The following is a 14,808-nucleotide window of genomic DNA, read 5'->3' on the forward strand; positions in this document are numbered from 1 at the left end:
AATTAGAAGATTCAAGTACCCCACTACCATAAATATAGCCAAAAAAATCATTAATGTATGACACTCACCCACGCACCGTTATATCTGAGTCGTTAATTTGAATGAATAACTGAAATAGATACAAAATCAATTATCTATATATTTAACATTATTTTGATCCGTCTAAATTTAAATTAATCGTCCTATTTAAGAATAAACATCATAAATAAACATCATAAAACACATTACAATTTTTCATATCCTAATACATATGTAATGTAACTAGTATTATAGGGAAAAGAATAAAATTTACTTACATTTACCTACTAAAAAACAGAGATTTTTTTTTTCCAATTAAAATATAAATAGTCCAGGAATAATGTACTTGTCAAACAATCAACATCCACCAATTAAGTTGGATATTGAAATAGACAAATAGTAATACTATAGTCTATAATATTATATAAAATTTGTTCCAAATAATAACCGATGGTCGGCACGTCTATAATAATTGTTTTAAATAATCTTTAGTCAACAAATAATAAATGCATAAGCACTGATGCAATATGACTGAACACATTACATCACAGGCGGATTCAGAAATTAAAATTTGTATGAAGTTTTAAAATAATTTTAACTTAATATATAGAAATTGCAATTAAAACATTTATAAAAATTTAATAAATATGCGGGAAAAAATCGACTTTACTCTGAATAATTCGAAATGAATCAATTTTACCCCGTATTAAAATATTCTCCAACTATCAAAACAACTCAACCTACTAACGGTTGCTAATAAATAAAAAATTGGGTTGGCGGTTGAATGTATGATATACAATATAATAACATATAAAAAAAAATATGTAGTATATATAAACACTTCACATATTATTAAATAAAAATGATTGACGTGTAACTCTCTTTTTCTTGTGACTCCTTATACATTAGGTAAGAGTGTTTACTTTTAAAATTTATGATATCGTGTATCTTTTCTTATTAAATTTTATATATCTAAATTAATAATAATGAACTTTTTTTACTAACTCTAGAAATGATATATGATAAAAGAAATCAAACTCAATTATATATCTTGACACGTTATATTACTTATTATACCTTAAAGTCATCTCAAGTTTCAGTCAATTTCTAGAGGATTGGTATAATAGTTGGAGGTCATTTCTAGCGATCGTTAGTAAGTAAGGTATTTTTCGAGTTGTTTTGACAGTTTAAGAGCGATTCTAAATTAAAGACGTGATGATAAAGATATAAGGCAAAAATATAACTGAGGATAAAATTGGCCTTTTTTTTATTTCCCGCCTTAGGAGGGCACACATTTTTGTTTCTTTAGTGACTCGAACTCACAACCTTAGGGTTGAAAGTGAAGAACTCTTCATAACAACTCCCTCTTGTCAAAACCGACTCATTTTGAATAGTGAGAGTAAATTTAATCATTTTCTCTACTCATACAGGATCGAGTCAAAAATTACTGAGTTCACGTGAACTCATAATATAATATTATATTGTGGATCTACATGTCTCTACCAAAGTAGGAAAAAAATATGATTATAGAGGAATCAAAATCTACAAAGATATTTCCAAAGTCAATTATACTAAACAAAATACAATTTGTACAATCTCAAGTCTTGATCAAGAAAAGCTTACATTCAACTTATTAGTTTTTAGTCATTAAGTTTAAGTAGTTAATATGTCACTTTCTATAGTCTTAAATTACATGTCATGTAGCTATGAAATTTCTAGGAATCTATTCTAATTCAAACAAAAGCTTCAAAGTTAAAACGCCTAAAATCTTCCTGTATAGTCTATTTTCTCAACACAAACAAAAAAGAAATGTATGATAGTTCTCTCTTTGGTCTCTTGCAAATGCTATATGAGACACTAAAGAACGAGGCGAAATTCCTGTCAAATGTAAGCAATCAAATTCAAGATATTCGTGCTGAAATAAATCGAATACAATGCTTCTTACAAGATGCAGATGCTAAAAAACCTGAGTATGAGACAGTTCGTAACTGGATTGCAGATATCAGAGAAGTTGCTTACGATGTAGAGAATATCCTCGAGAAGTATATGCATAAGGTTGTATTGAGGAGGGATCGATCGTTGTGGAAGGAGAATATAAATTTACATAACATAGGCCTGGAGACAAAAGATGTTATGTCAAGAATTGATAACATAAAAAGATGTATGAAAACTTATGTTGATACAGGTATAAGAGCTATATGTCAAGGAGATACCTCGTCGGAGAGAAGTCAATGGTTAACGAGATCTTACTCTCATCTTGTTGACGAAGACTTTGTTGGATTAGTAGAAGAGGTGAATAAGTTGGTTGATGAGTTGATCGATGATGAGTTTTATGTAGTTTTCGCGATATGTGGAATGGGAGGTCTTGGTAAAACAACACTTGCTCGGAAGGCATATCGTCATGTTGATGTACAAAGTCATTTCCAGGCTTTCGCGTGGGCTAGTATCTCGAGACAATGGCAAGCAAGAGATGTGCTGATGAGCATCCTCACGAAACTTGAACCTGAAAACAGAACAAGGATTAATATGATGATGGATGATGAGCTTGTAAAAGCACTTTACAATGTTCAACAGAGGAAAAAATGCCTCATTGTGCTTGATGATATCTGGTCAACAAATTTCTGGAATAGTGTAAAACATGCTTTTCCGAAGGGGAAAGGGAGTCGAAGCAAGATTTTGCTTACAACGCGCAAGAAGGACGTGTGTACACACATAGATCCAACTTGTTTCTTGTTTGAACCAAGATGTTTGGATGCTGAGGAGAGTTGGAAGTTACTTCATAAGAAAGCATTCCCCAGAGTGAACACTCCAGGTAATTTATCTTCAATTTAATGAAGTCTCATTTCAATAATTTGTTCAAATAAGTGTAGAAATCGTCTATAATTGCCATAATACATAAACAGACACTGAAACTTGGCCTCACCTGGAAAGTAAGCACTCCAACTTTTGAGAGTGCACGTCTAGATACTTCAATTTGGTGTCAAACGGCAGCTGAACACTCCAACTCGTCCCAATTGTGTGTTGTGGTCACCCGATGTTGAGGTGGGATTAAATTTTGGAGGTGTCTAGATGATATAGTGGAGACGAGTTGAAGTGTCTTACTAGATGTAATACTGAAAGTTTGAGTGCTTACTTGCTAGTTGACGTGAAGTTTGAGTGTATGTTTGTGTACTATGCCTTCAATTTTCTAAAAGCACGAAACTTGGAGGTATTGCTTATTGTAGATATATGCTTTTCATCGCGAAATGAAAATTCTCTCTTGTTTTTGTGTAGATTTAAAGATTGATTTGGAGTTGGAGAGGCTTGGAAAGGAAATGGTCAGTAAATGCGGAGGCTTGCCTTTAGCGATAATTGTGCTTGCTGGACTCTTGGCTAGAAGACCTAAAATCGATGAGTGGAGAAGGACGTGCCAGAACCTTAACTTACACATGAGTGGTGAAAGTTTTGAACAAGATGGAGGAATTCACGGTGTCCTTGCTTTGAGTTACTACGACTTACCTTATCAGCTGAAGCCGTGTTTTTTGTACTTGGGAATTTTTCCTGAGGATCAAAAGATTTCTGCGCGGAGATTGTATCAGCTATGGACTGCTGAAGGTATCATATCATTGGAAGGTAACCGAGGAGAGGAAACAGCAATGATGGAGATAGGTGAACGTTATCTGCACGAGTTAGCTCAAAGGTACATGGTTCAGGTTCAACTAGAGGAAACAACGGGAAGGATCAAATCTTGTCGATTTCATGATCTCATGAGAGATACATGTTTGTCGAAAGCAAAGGAGGAAAACTTTCTCAAGACAGTTTCTCCTCAGCATTTGCATCAATCGATGCACTGCTCTACTTCAGCTACAGCAACATCAACACGTACTGTACGTAGACTGTCCATCACAGTAGACAATGAAGTTCAAAACTATTTCTCTACTGACGATAAGTCATTTCAGCATGTGAGAGCAGCTTTCTTCTTTCCAAGACAGACAGGACGCGAAGGCACAGAATATCCCCTGCCTTTATTCCAAGGTCTGTGCAATAACTTCTCGATGTTGAGAGTTTTGCATCTCGAGAAGTTCACTTTTGTGGAAATTTTACCAAAAGCAATTGGTAATTTAGTGTACTTGAGATACCTGAGCTTAAGACATTCACACTTTCAAAAACTTTCGTCGTCTGTAGGTAATCTTAAGTACCTACAGACACTTGATTTGAGGGTGAATTTCTTCTCGTACTTAACTTTACCGAATACCATACAGAAGTTGAAAAACTTGAGGAATTTATATCTTCCTCCTTCACATCAACACACGTATAAGTTAGACCTGAGCCCGTTAAGCCACTTGGAAATACTGAAGAACTTCGATACACAAGTTTCTCCTTTCCGAGATATCTTCAAGTTAACAAAACTTCAGAAACTATCAGCTGTTCTCTCATTGGATTCGGACGAGATGGAAGAGATGATCAAACACCTCACCCTCAGATCAGGTAGACTCAGGGAAACATCTTTTCGCATTTACTACAGATTTCATTCAGAAAAAGAGGTAAACATTCTGAAGTTACTGTTAGGTTGTCACCATCTCCGGAAGCTAGATTTAATCGGACACATCACTAAGCTACCGGAACACCACTCGTTTTCACAAAGCCTCACTAAGTTAACATTGAGAAAAAGTGGACTTGAAGAAGACCCTATGGTCATTCTTCAAAAGCTTCCTAAGCTATTCACCTTGTCGTTACGTGGAAACGCGTTTATTGGAAAGGAAATGTGTTGTTCTCCACAAGGATTTCCACTTCTCAAAACTCTTAAACTCCAAGGGCTACTAAATTTAGAAAGCTGGAGGGTGGAGACAGGGGCACTGCCTAATCTAGTTCATCTAGAAATCGACGAGTGCAAGAAATTGGAGATGGTTCCGGAAGGATTGATATATCTAAGTAAAATACAGGAGGTAATGATTATAAACATGCCAGACAACTTCCAAAAGAGGCTGCAAGAGGTTCAAAGGGAAGAATATTACAAAGTTCAGTTCAGGAAAAGTTTCGACACAAAGAAGATTTCGAAGATCAAATTCAATATGCGAATATCAGGTACTTTGCAGTCCATTTCATTATAATACTTAAACCGCGTACTCTAAGAAATGAATTAAAACCTTTATTGTTGAGTACTCTACGTAGCTTTATCTCGATAACTGATACATACATCACTTATTTTACATGTTCAGGACCAATGTTTGGCGGATTATTGCAGACCATTTATCCATCAACAGTACCAAAGGAATGGAAGATGTTATAAGGATTCACGAGGAAGATATTATCGATAAGGTTAGTAAACAAGACACTCATAAAACATCATTTACCTTCTTCGCGGTTACCTATCCATACCGTGTACAATGTTCTATGCGAAACATGCTTAGCTAGTTAGCTCTGCTGTCATTCAGAAAAGAACAGGAATTAGCTACGCATTTTTTGCTAATTCGTATCTAAATAGAATTCGCGACAGAATTTGTCCATAACTAACTCCAATCTTAAGATAGTATCATGTCTAACACATTTGAAGTCACATGTTATTGATCTTTAGCTAATGTATTATAGATGCAGTCATTTCAACATATGCATGTTTTCATGGAACTGATGTATAATACCGCGAAAACAACAATGACAGCTTGCATTAGTAGTAAAAGAAATCTGTATTTCTGTTAAAAGTAGTGTAGTCCCACAACGTCTGATTTTGGGAGGGTTAGAAGTAGAGAGTCTGTTTCCAATAGACGTTCAACTCAAGGAAAAACAGTACAAAGCAGACCAGGAAAAGAAGTAACGGAAGTACAAGAATCAACAGACGACCTTACTACTGAGAAAACAACAATAACTGCTTATATTAGTAGTAATCGAAATCTGTTAAAACCGACATACCTAGTATAGTCCCATGATCATATTGGGATAGCAGAGTGTATGCAGACCTTACTCGTACCTTAGAGATAAGGAGTCAGTTTCCTATAGACGCTCAACTCAAGGAAAAACAGTACAAAGCTGACAAAAAAAAGAAGTAATAGAAGTTCAAGAATCCACAAAGATAACAACTAAACTACAATATAGTAGCAGAAGGAAAACTAAAAAAGAACACTATTACGATAATTGAGGTACAAGTAATCAACAGAATCGAAACTACTAATACGAATAATATGATTATTACCTACTAATCTACTACTTATTTTTTTATTCAGGTCATGTATTTCAAGCAAGACTGAAAAAGGATGACAAGTTGACAGTATTCTTAATTCGAAATTCGAGGGAAAGTTGAAGGCCTTGCTTTTGTACAGTATTATTGAAAATTCTGACTCTGTCATTTGTACGGACAATAGACTCTACCTTTGTGTACAGATGTTTGTTAGACTATTGAAGTATTGAGTCTTGTATATATCATATTTGATAGTAACAAAAAAGAGTGTACAATACTTAAAATCTCTTTTTGTAAATTATGATTTTTCTTTAAAACTATCTTCTTTGCTACTTCTAATTAGAGTAGTAATAATATAATTGTCATTAGTTTAATTACTCCTTCTGCTTCTTTTTTGTATGATTAGTGTTTGAATGGTGTACAAACTTTAAGAAATGAATAAATAACTTTGAAACATTATTTTACTCTCTCTGCTTCTTTTTCTTTTGGTATGATAGTATTTTAACGTGTACAAAAATTTAACAAATAACCAATAACTTCCAAATACAAACTTATAAATATGTTCAACATACCAAAAGTAATAACCTTAGTATCCTACTGGTTCTTCAACATTAATTTCATCTTATATAATCATATATTATTATAAGTGTGAAGCTCCAAAACCCAAAGTTGAATTACCATTTTACCCCTATAATAGTTAATTATGTTTTAGATATTAGTTCATATGATAGATATTATTAAATAATACTTACTGAAATTAATAACATAATAAAGACCTAATTCAATTCTTAAAGTGGAAATTTATTGTCCTTCATTCATAATTGATTTCTAGATAAAATTTTACTAGATAAAAAAATATACATGCATTGGAATAAATAATTTCAAAAATATAGCAATAATGATTTAGCCTTTTAAGTTACCTACTTTTATTATGCTCTTTAAACCATTGTCTTTTTTTTTAAAAAAAAAACTCATATTAAGGTGTTAGGTTAAAGATATCAAAAGGTCACTTCTTGAATCACTTAATTTGTAACGTTTTTATCTTCTATTAGCAGATTCTCCATTTTCCTATATTATGTATTCTACTTTCTCATGTAATCATGTTATCTCTATTATTTTTTTATATGAGTTTTTTATGCTCAATGTTTTATTTATCTTTATTTTAACTCATCTATTTGTTGAATATTTCAACTACTAAAGAATTTTGTTAATTTGACTTTTTTTATGAAGATACAGTTAAGAAATGACGTTAATATTTCATAGTGATGATGTAGTAAGTGAAGCAACACACATTGAACTGTTTCAAGTGGTATCGATTTCCAGGTAATATATCATTGTTCCTTACATGCAATTAATTGCTTCTATGTAAGTTGATGTGGTCTTAATAAATTTTTTGTTTGATTTTTATACAAAAATCATTATATAGAAGTTGAGACGGAACACTTAATTGGATTCTCGAATAAAAAAAAAAGAGACTTTTACACAAGGACAAGAAGAAAGACTTCTAACTTACTCACTGCATTCATGAAAATCAATGGAATATCCTACAAGACAAAAAGTTGATGTGATTTCTGTCCAAGTGAATCCAACTCACTAACAAAAAAATTAAAGAAAGATTAAAAAAAAATTACCATGAAGAGAATAAAAATGAAGATGAAGAGATTCAATGGTGTCTTATACGTTGATATGAACCATTGTAACTTTATTCTTTAAATTTACGAGGAAATAAATTATTGACGAAATTTGTGAAATGTACATATATACCTTTGGGTCGGTAACAAATGTGATAATAGCTAATTCTTGATATATATATATATATATATATATATATATATAGTCTAAATTTATTTTTTGCAGTACAAACATTATATGAAGGATTTTAGGATAAACGTGCAACGCACGTTCTCCGAAACTAGTAATTACTATAAGAGCATGTGACTAATTATCGAATTTAAACTATTAAGACGAATTCAGAATTTTTAAAAATTACATAAGTCATGACTTTAGGCATTTATTTATATATAATTTTAATAAAAATAATCATGTAAATATTTTTTTTTCTCTCCAAGGCAGCAAATAAATCCAAATATTTCTTACATCATGAGAAGAAAAAAAGATATTCATAAAAAGAAAAAGTCAGCAAAGCAATGACACGTATAAAATTACGTGTCAAAAATTATGAAACAAATGTCACTTGCTAGGTGTAAAATATTCATGCATGTAAATGCCACTTGTACTATATATTATATTTCAAAAAATGCTCTAACACATGCATTGTGACACGCACGAACATCTTGAGTTACATTTTTTTTAAACTTCTCTTCACATTTTTTAGACTAAAGTTTATTTTTGTCACACATTTGGTATTTTGCTTTTAGAGTATTTTTAAGTATAAGAGGGGGGGAATTTGTGAAGAATTTGTAGAGAGAAAATAATGGCGGTTGCTGGGGTTGATCGGAATGTGGCGTTGTCGCCGGAGGCACCGTTGGCTCCGGTGACGGTTGAACGGCAAGTTAGGACTGATTTGGAAACTTCTATTCCAAAACCTTGTAAGTTTACTTTTTTTTATGTTTTACTGAAATTTTAGTTCAGTTGATTGACTATCTGAATTTTCAGTCTAGTTGAATTTTTCGTGCCATGTAGGAAGTTATTTCATTAATTTTAAATAATAAATTAAAAAAATTGAAGTAAATAGATGAACTGAAAGAGCATGATGTTGTAATCATGTGTTGGTTTCCTTTGTTGGTTCTTAATCACATATCTCGAGTTTGAGTTTTTAGAAACAAAAAGAATCTTGATGCCTGACATGCTGATCACTGCTAAAAATTATTATTTTCCCATTGAAAAATATTTAGTGGTTGTTTTCACTAATATTTTGATTGAATTGGTGGATTAAGAAAAAATAGTAAAATAGGAACGCTTTCATATGAAAAAGTAGGAATTTTGCTATTGTTTTTGTGAGAATATGTTGTTCACTATGCATTTTCTGAGTGAGTTGGTTCCGTGGAAAATGAACGGGGAAATCATGATCTCTAGCACAAATTTTGTTGGCATCCTTCAGATATGCACAAGTACACCGTTAAACTTGTATAAACTTGAACATGTGTACGTGTGTACGTGGCACGAATACACTAGCAGGATACACGTAGGACACCCTAAAGGACAAAAAATGATCTGTGGATGTCATGTAGGACATATGTGTATTTGTTCAAATTTTATATAAGTTTAAGTGCTTATTTGTGTACACCCAATTGAAGGGCATAAATGTGATTTGAAGTAAGTTAAAACGACACATTTATGTATTATGTTAGTTTTATTTACGTGAGAATTTGTTTTCCACCGTGTAAATTTCTTTTCATGTGAAATGAGTTGGAAAAGCATGATCTAGAGTACAAATTTTCCATTGATTCGCGATGGAGTTTTTTTTTATATGTTTTTAGTGGTGTAAATTTGGATCTAGTTAGGCCCACCAAATTTTGGGAAACCAAAAAGAATGGTCCGGACCCGAGCCGTTGTACTTGTGTGTCAAAGTAGCCTTATTGGAGTAGAGCTTCTAATTAGCACAACTATTAATTGAAGGGGTCAATCAATCAAAGCTCCTAGCTCGATGCTTGGATCGTTATACGTATCATCTTATTTGAGCAGCTGAGCCTTAACAGGAGCATGTTACATTTTAGTCGACTTGTTTTTCCTTCAATTTTTTGGTAGTTTTACTCGAGGATTGTTACAATGCCATGTTTTAAAAGATCATTGTTATGTATATTCAGATTTGGCAAGGGGATTGGTGGCTCCTGATATGGAGCACCCCCATGGTACTCCTGGTCATAGGCACCACGGCATGAGCGTTCTTCAACAGCACGTTGCGTTTTTCGATCAGGATGAGAATGGAATTATCTATCCGTGGGAAACTTACTCCGGTAATCATTCCATTTCCGCTACTCGTACTATAGGCAGTTCTATGAGATGTGGACCCATAATTTAACATCACAATGAGTTCAATATTAAAAATCTTAAAAGTTGAATCCATTAAATTTAAATTTTGAACTGTTTTAAGTAGGTAAGGATATGATTTATTCACCATTTTCGGAGGAAAAATGTGTCATCGGTAGCATTTAGACTTGACATTTTATCATGTGCAATTCGACAAGTACTAATGCGATCAAATATCCAACATGGCGTACATAGTTCTTGTATATTTGAACTGAAAACCTCGTGCGGTCCTTTTTCCCCTCACTTTAAACAGGGCTACGTCAAATTGGCTTCAATATGATAGCATCTCTCATTATTGCCATCGTCATCAATGTTGGTTTGAGTTATCCTTCTTTGCCGGTAAGTTCTTGCTTCGAGTTATCCTACTTCAGTAGTTTGCAAGTAAGTTGATATGTTCTTAGAAATGTTAATAGTAAATGATCATTAAATTGGAAGAACATTGCTAATATATCGACTTAAAGATTCGTCGAAGTGGGATTTTGGTCCTTTTAGTATATTTGGTTAATAGGTTAATGAGTGGAGTTTCTATACGAAATAATCTCTGTACCTAGGTTGATGTAAGGTGCGCGTACGTCCTATCCTCCCTTGATCCTACGTATACACAAGTTTGTTGTTGAGTAGATGTTCTTCTTTCGTTGATAGTCGATGTGATACAGGGGTGGATACCTTCTCCTTTTCTCCCGATATATATTTACAACATACACAAGTGCAAACATGGAAGTGATACTCACACCTATGACAGAGAGGGAAGGTTAGTATACTAATTCGCTTGTTATTCCATCTTAAGTCGATATTATTCTTAACATCCTCGCCAAGTCAAATTTGACGATTTTTCCTTCTCTTAATAGGTTCATGCCCGTGCATTTCGAGAACGCTTTCAGCAAGTATGCCCGAACTCTGCCTGATAAGCTTACTCTTCGAGAACTCTGGGAGATGACTGAAGGCAACAGAGAGGCGTTCGACTTGTTTGGCTGGTAATTTAATTCTCTCTCAATCCAAACACGAACGCGCCCAAGTAATTTCTCTCAAGGCTTTCGGCTTTTGTAGGGTGGCGAGCAAAATGGAGTGGGGAATTCTGTATGTTCTTGCTAGAGATCAAGACGGTTTTCTGTCTAAAGAAGCTATAAGGCGTTGCTTCGATGGAAGTTTGTTCGAGTATTGTGCCAAGATACAAATGGAAAAGGAAAATGAAGGATGGTTGAAGGAAGAATAGTTGGCAAGACTATTATGAAGCAACATTGTAATAAATAAGGCAATGATAGCCTTGTATTGAACTTGTATTTTGTGCATGTTGATTGCTAATAGTATTTACACCGAATTGGCCTTAAGAGTGCTACTACTTGAATGTTGGTGTAACTGCGTGTTCGATAGACTGCTAGTAGTCGAACATTCCAGTATATTTACCTTCGTACCAGAATCGAATCTCTCTGTAGTATCTGTTCTTTGTAAAGCTTTTTTGTGTGTTTGTACGAATTCACAAAATTTATGTCCTGAATTTCGGTTTTACATTTCTCGAAAATTTAATCTATCGAGCTATTTATATTTCATTGAATTGCAACTAATTTTGGGTTTTGATGGAAGATATTCTGTTGTCGATTTGGGGTTCTGATGGAAGATATTGTTGAGGTTATACATCAAGTACATACGTGATTCTGCTCCAACAGGACTACATCTGGCTCTGATGGAAGATATTGTCGAGGTTAAACAGCAAGTACACACGTGATTCTATTCTGACAGAAGTCCACGCAATTTAGCTCGGGTAAGATTTTTTTACATTTCGCATTTGTTGTTGGAGTCAAGAACACATATGTTTGTAAAATGAAGTGTATATATATATAATTGTAACATCTACAAACACATTTGTTTGTTAAGTTGCAACTCATCAAACCTATAATTCAAAAAAATTCAAGAGATTTGACAAAGTATCAACTTTTGTCAATACACATTTACAAAAATTTACATGTTCTCTTCTTCACTGTGAAGTTCCATTGAATAATTATTATTGACAATTTGTGTTTAATTATATAGTATAGATTTACAAAATTTACATGTCCTCACTTGTGAAGAAGTTTCATTGAGTTAATTATTATACTAAACTTTATATGTCTGAAATGTTAATTATTCCCTTTATATTAATTGGGACATTTTGGCTCTGCTACTTGAAAAAACTAAGCATACTGTAAAAATCTGCCTGATGAAATCCAAGATTGGTGAACGACGACGACTGAAATTATTTACACCAAAGGTATCTTATATGACTTCACCGGTTCTTCTCGTGTAGATTGAACTTCAAAACACCAAAAAAAAAAAACGTATTAGCAAAATGTTATGTAGGTACTCCAAGAAAGAATAGGTTTCAAGTTCTTGGAGAGTACTTGTTCATCCGCGGAGTTTAGTGTAACTGTCCGTCTGTACAATACAGAGGAGGGCAAATATCGTAGGGACTCGTAGATGAGTGACAATTCGAAGTGAAAATCCGTCCATTATTGTCATGTCCTGATGAAGTATTCATCATGTTAGGATCTTGATGATATGTAAAATTGAGTTTTACATCTTGTTGATCATGTGTGATATCTTCATTTGTACCACATGACATTGTCTTAGCACTAGCTTCACCAAATTCATCGTTCTTTGCGAATCTTCCTCTTACCCTTGGTCTACTATCTGCTAACGTTTTCCTGCATGCATACTAACACAACACGGACATACATATATATATACTGTCAGTGCATAGAACTTTATGAACATTTCTTATTCGTTGAGTTAAGGGGTTAGACCTTGATTTTCTTGCTGAAATTCCTTTCGTTTCGTTTCTTCATGTATCTATGAATCTTCTCCCTCCTCTCCTCCGGCGTGCACTTAACAGCTTTATAAGTAGTGTCCTCCAAATTTGTTATTTCTGATGCTAAAGGGTTAGCACTAACCAAATGTTGACTCTCATTGCTTAGTGCCTTCATCAATGAAAATTTTAAATGATTGATTCAGTATGATGAATTTGTTGGAACTGTTCTTTTGACAGATTAGACGTACCTGAAGCTCGTCGGAAGTACAGTTATAGACTCGTGGCAAGGAATCGGGGCAGAATAGTCTACTACTATCTCCTTGAAAATCCATATCTTGTACCGGTGGAAACTCTGTTCCGAAAAACAAGCTACCTCCCGGGGCAGCAGCAGCAGCAGCAAGTATAGCTGAACATTCAGCATTAGGCATGTTGGTGTTTGTGTTTAAAGGTAAGTAATTCGCGAGTGAAGGATCAAGAAGGGGAGATGATGAAGATGTAGGAACGCGCATGTAAGAAGGTATAGATGATAAAGAATCGTCTTCGTAGTAATGTCCTAATGGTGGCCCCATAAGTGGAACGATAGGGGGTTGATGATGATGATGCTGATGATGATGATCGTGAGGATACGGTTGATGAAGGGATCCATCCGAAACATGATCTGTCATTTTCATGTGTTGATCGTTGAGAGAATTGATATCGAATAAATCTTGATGTTGTGTTTGAAGTAAATGATGTGGGATTGAGAAATTTCCATCTTGTGTGAATTCTATAGAAGCGGATATATCATTCTCGATTTGATCATCTTCTTGAGTGTCAAACATAATCGAGAGATCGTTGTTGCTCATGTTGTTGTTGTTGTTGTTGTTATCGTCGTTGTTGATTCTTGAAGGGCTAATAACATTAGATGTACCTGTTGTGACATTTTTTTCTTCATTTTTTTCAATAGTGTTACTAAACTTGTTCATATCAAGATTATTTGAATATGAACTTTGTTCTTCATAGCTACAACAATTTGAGCTAGAAGCAACTTCTGAATTTTGTACATTTGGGAAAAATTCAGATTCACAAAAATTCAGAATTTGATCACTAAGAGGGCTTGACATCTCTTCCTGCAAAATAATAATAAAATGCATGAACGTTATGTTATTTCCGATATAACAGAATACCAGAGGTGTCTAATACGTTTCCCTCTAAGAAAACATGTATTTGTTCTCCACATGTGGGATCCAAAAATGAAAAACAAAAAATTGAAAAGGAAAAAAAAACAAAGAATATGGAAGTTTTCATAGAATTTTGATACTCCAAATTTTGACAAGCAATAAGGAACTTTAGTATAGCACTAATATATATACTATCCCATTATGATATATATGCATGTGAAATGCTCACTCTACAAAAGATAAAGTTCAAGAATCATTTTAACACTCTTGTAAAAACATAATCAATTACACTTTGAAAAAGCTAAATATTCCATAGTTTTTAATTAATTAAAAAAAGAAGAGTCTCAAGAATAAGATAAAGAACTCAATAATATAATTCATGATCTCAAACTAGAACAACATTAGAGCTAATTAAAACAAGATATGTACAATGGGAAGTTGATTTTCTTGAATATTAACCATGTTCTTCAACATTTTCTCGAGGAAAATAAATCGATTTTTTTCTTTTAAGTCTTTTGAATTTCCATCTTGAATTTATGATTTCCAATTTTTTTTTTCATCTTACCTTAACAAAATGCAAGTTTTGAACCAATGGAAGAGAGAATTCCATGCAAGAAAATAGGGGAGAAAGAGAAAAACAAGAAGAGATTTTGATTTGAAGAACAACAAGGTATATAATATGAAGAATTTTTATTTTATTTGGGGGG

General features: G+C 33.5%; 3 protein-coding genes across 5 annotated transcripts; 2 read left to right on the forward strand and 1 right to left on the reverse strand.

Moving 5' to 3' along the window:
- Positions 1–1,746: 1,746 nt before the first annotated feature.
- LOC107005842 (probable disease resistance RPP8-like protein 2) lies at positions 1,747–6,443 on the forward strand. 2 transcript variants are annotated; one of them, XM_015204495.2, is made up of 5 exons: positions 1,747–2,830; positions 3,292–4,485; positions 4,567–5,082; positions 5,217–5,316; positions 6,216–6,443. In XM_015204495.2, exons 1-4 carry the CDS (start codon positions 1,828–1,830, stop codon positions 5,285–5,287), a joined length of 2,784 nt encoding a protein of 927 aa, XP_015059981.1. In that variant the 5' UTR covers positions 1,747–1,827; the 3' UTR covers positions 5,288–5,316; positions 6,216–6,443. The 2 variants fall into 2 exon arrangements, with proteins under 2 accessions (XP_015059981.1, XP_015059980.1); XM_015204494.2 differs by having other exon boundaries at positions 1,748–2,830; positions 3,292–5,082.
- A 2,015-nt stretch (positions 6,444–8,458) lies between these two features.
- On the forward strand, positions 8,459–11,665 carry LOC107006708 (peroxygenase-like). The gene is made up of 6 exons (XM_015205225.1): positions 8,459–8,718; positions 9,937–10,086; positions 10,413–10,498; positions 10,816–10,910; positions 11,008–11,133; positions 11,207–11,665. The coding sequence occupies exons 1-6, from the start codon at positions 8,604–8,606 to the stop codon at positions 11,370–11,372; spliced, it is 738 nt and encodes a 245-aa protein (XP_015060711.1). The 5' UTR covers positions 8,459–8,603; the 3' UTR covers positions 11,373–11,665.
- A 388-nt stretch (positions 11,666–12,053) lies between these two features.
- On the reverse strand, positions 12,054–14,802 carry LOC107005873 (histone-lysine N-methyltransferase, H3 lysine-79 specific-like). Of its 2 annotated transcripts, none has more exons than XM_015204523.2 (5): positions 14,667–14,802; positions 13,190–14,050; positions 12,937–13,110; positions 12,535–12,848; positions 12,054–12,446 (listed from the first exon to the last, which is right to left on the reverse strand). In XM_015204523.2, the coding sequence occupies exons 1-4, from the start codon at positions 14,709–14,711 to the stop codon at positions 12,552–12,554; spliced, it is 1,377 nt and encodes a 458-aa protein (XP_015060009.1). In that variant the 5' UTR covers positions 14,712–14,802; the 3' UTR covers positions 12,054–12,446; positions 12,535–12,551. The 2 variants fall into 2 exon arrangements, with proteins under 2 accessions (XP_015060009.1, XP_027769102.1); XM_027913301.1 differs by lacking the exon at positions 14,667–14,802 and adding an exon at positions 14,531–14,645.
- Between the last annotated feature and the right edge of the window lie 6 nt (positions 14,803–14,808).

This window comes from Solanum pennellii, chromosome 12, assembly GCF_001406875.1.
Source record: "Solanum pennellii chromosome 12, SPENNV200".
Taxonomy (NCBI): domain Eukaryota; kingdom Viridiplantae; phylum Streptophyta; class Magnoliopsida; order Solanales; family Solanaceae; genus Solanum; species Solanum pennellii.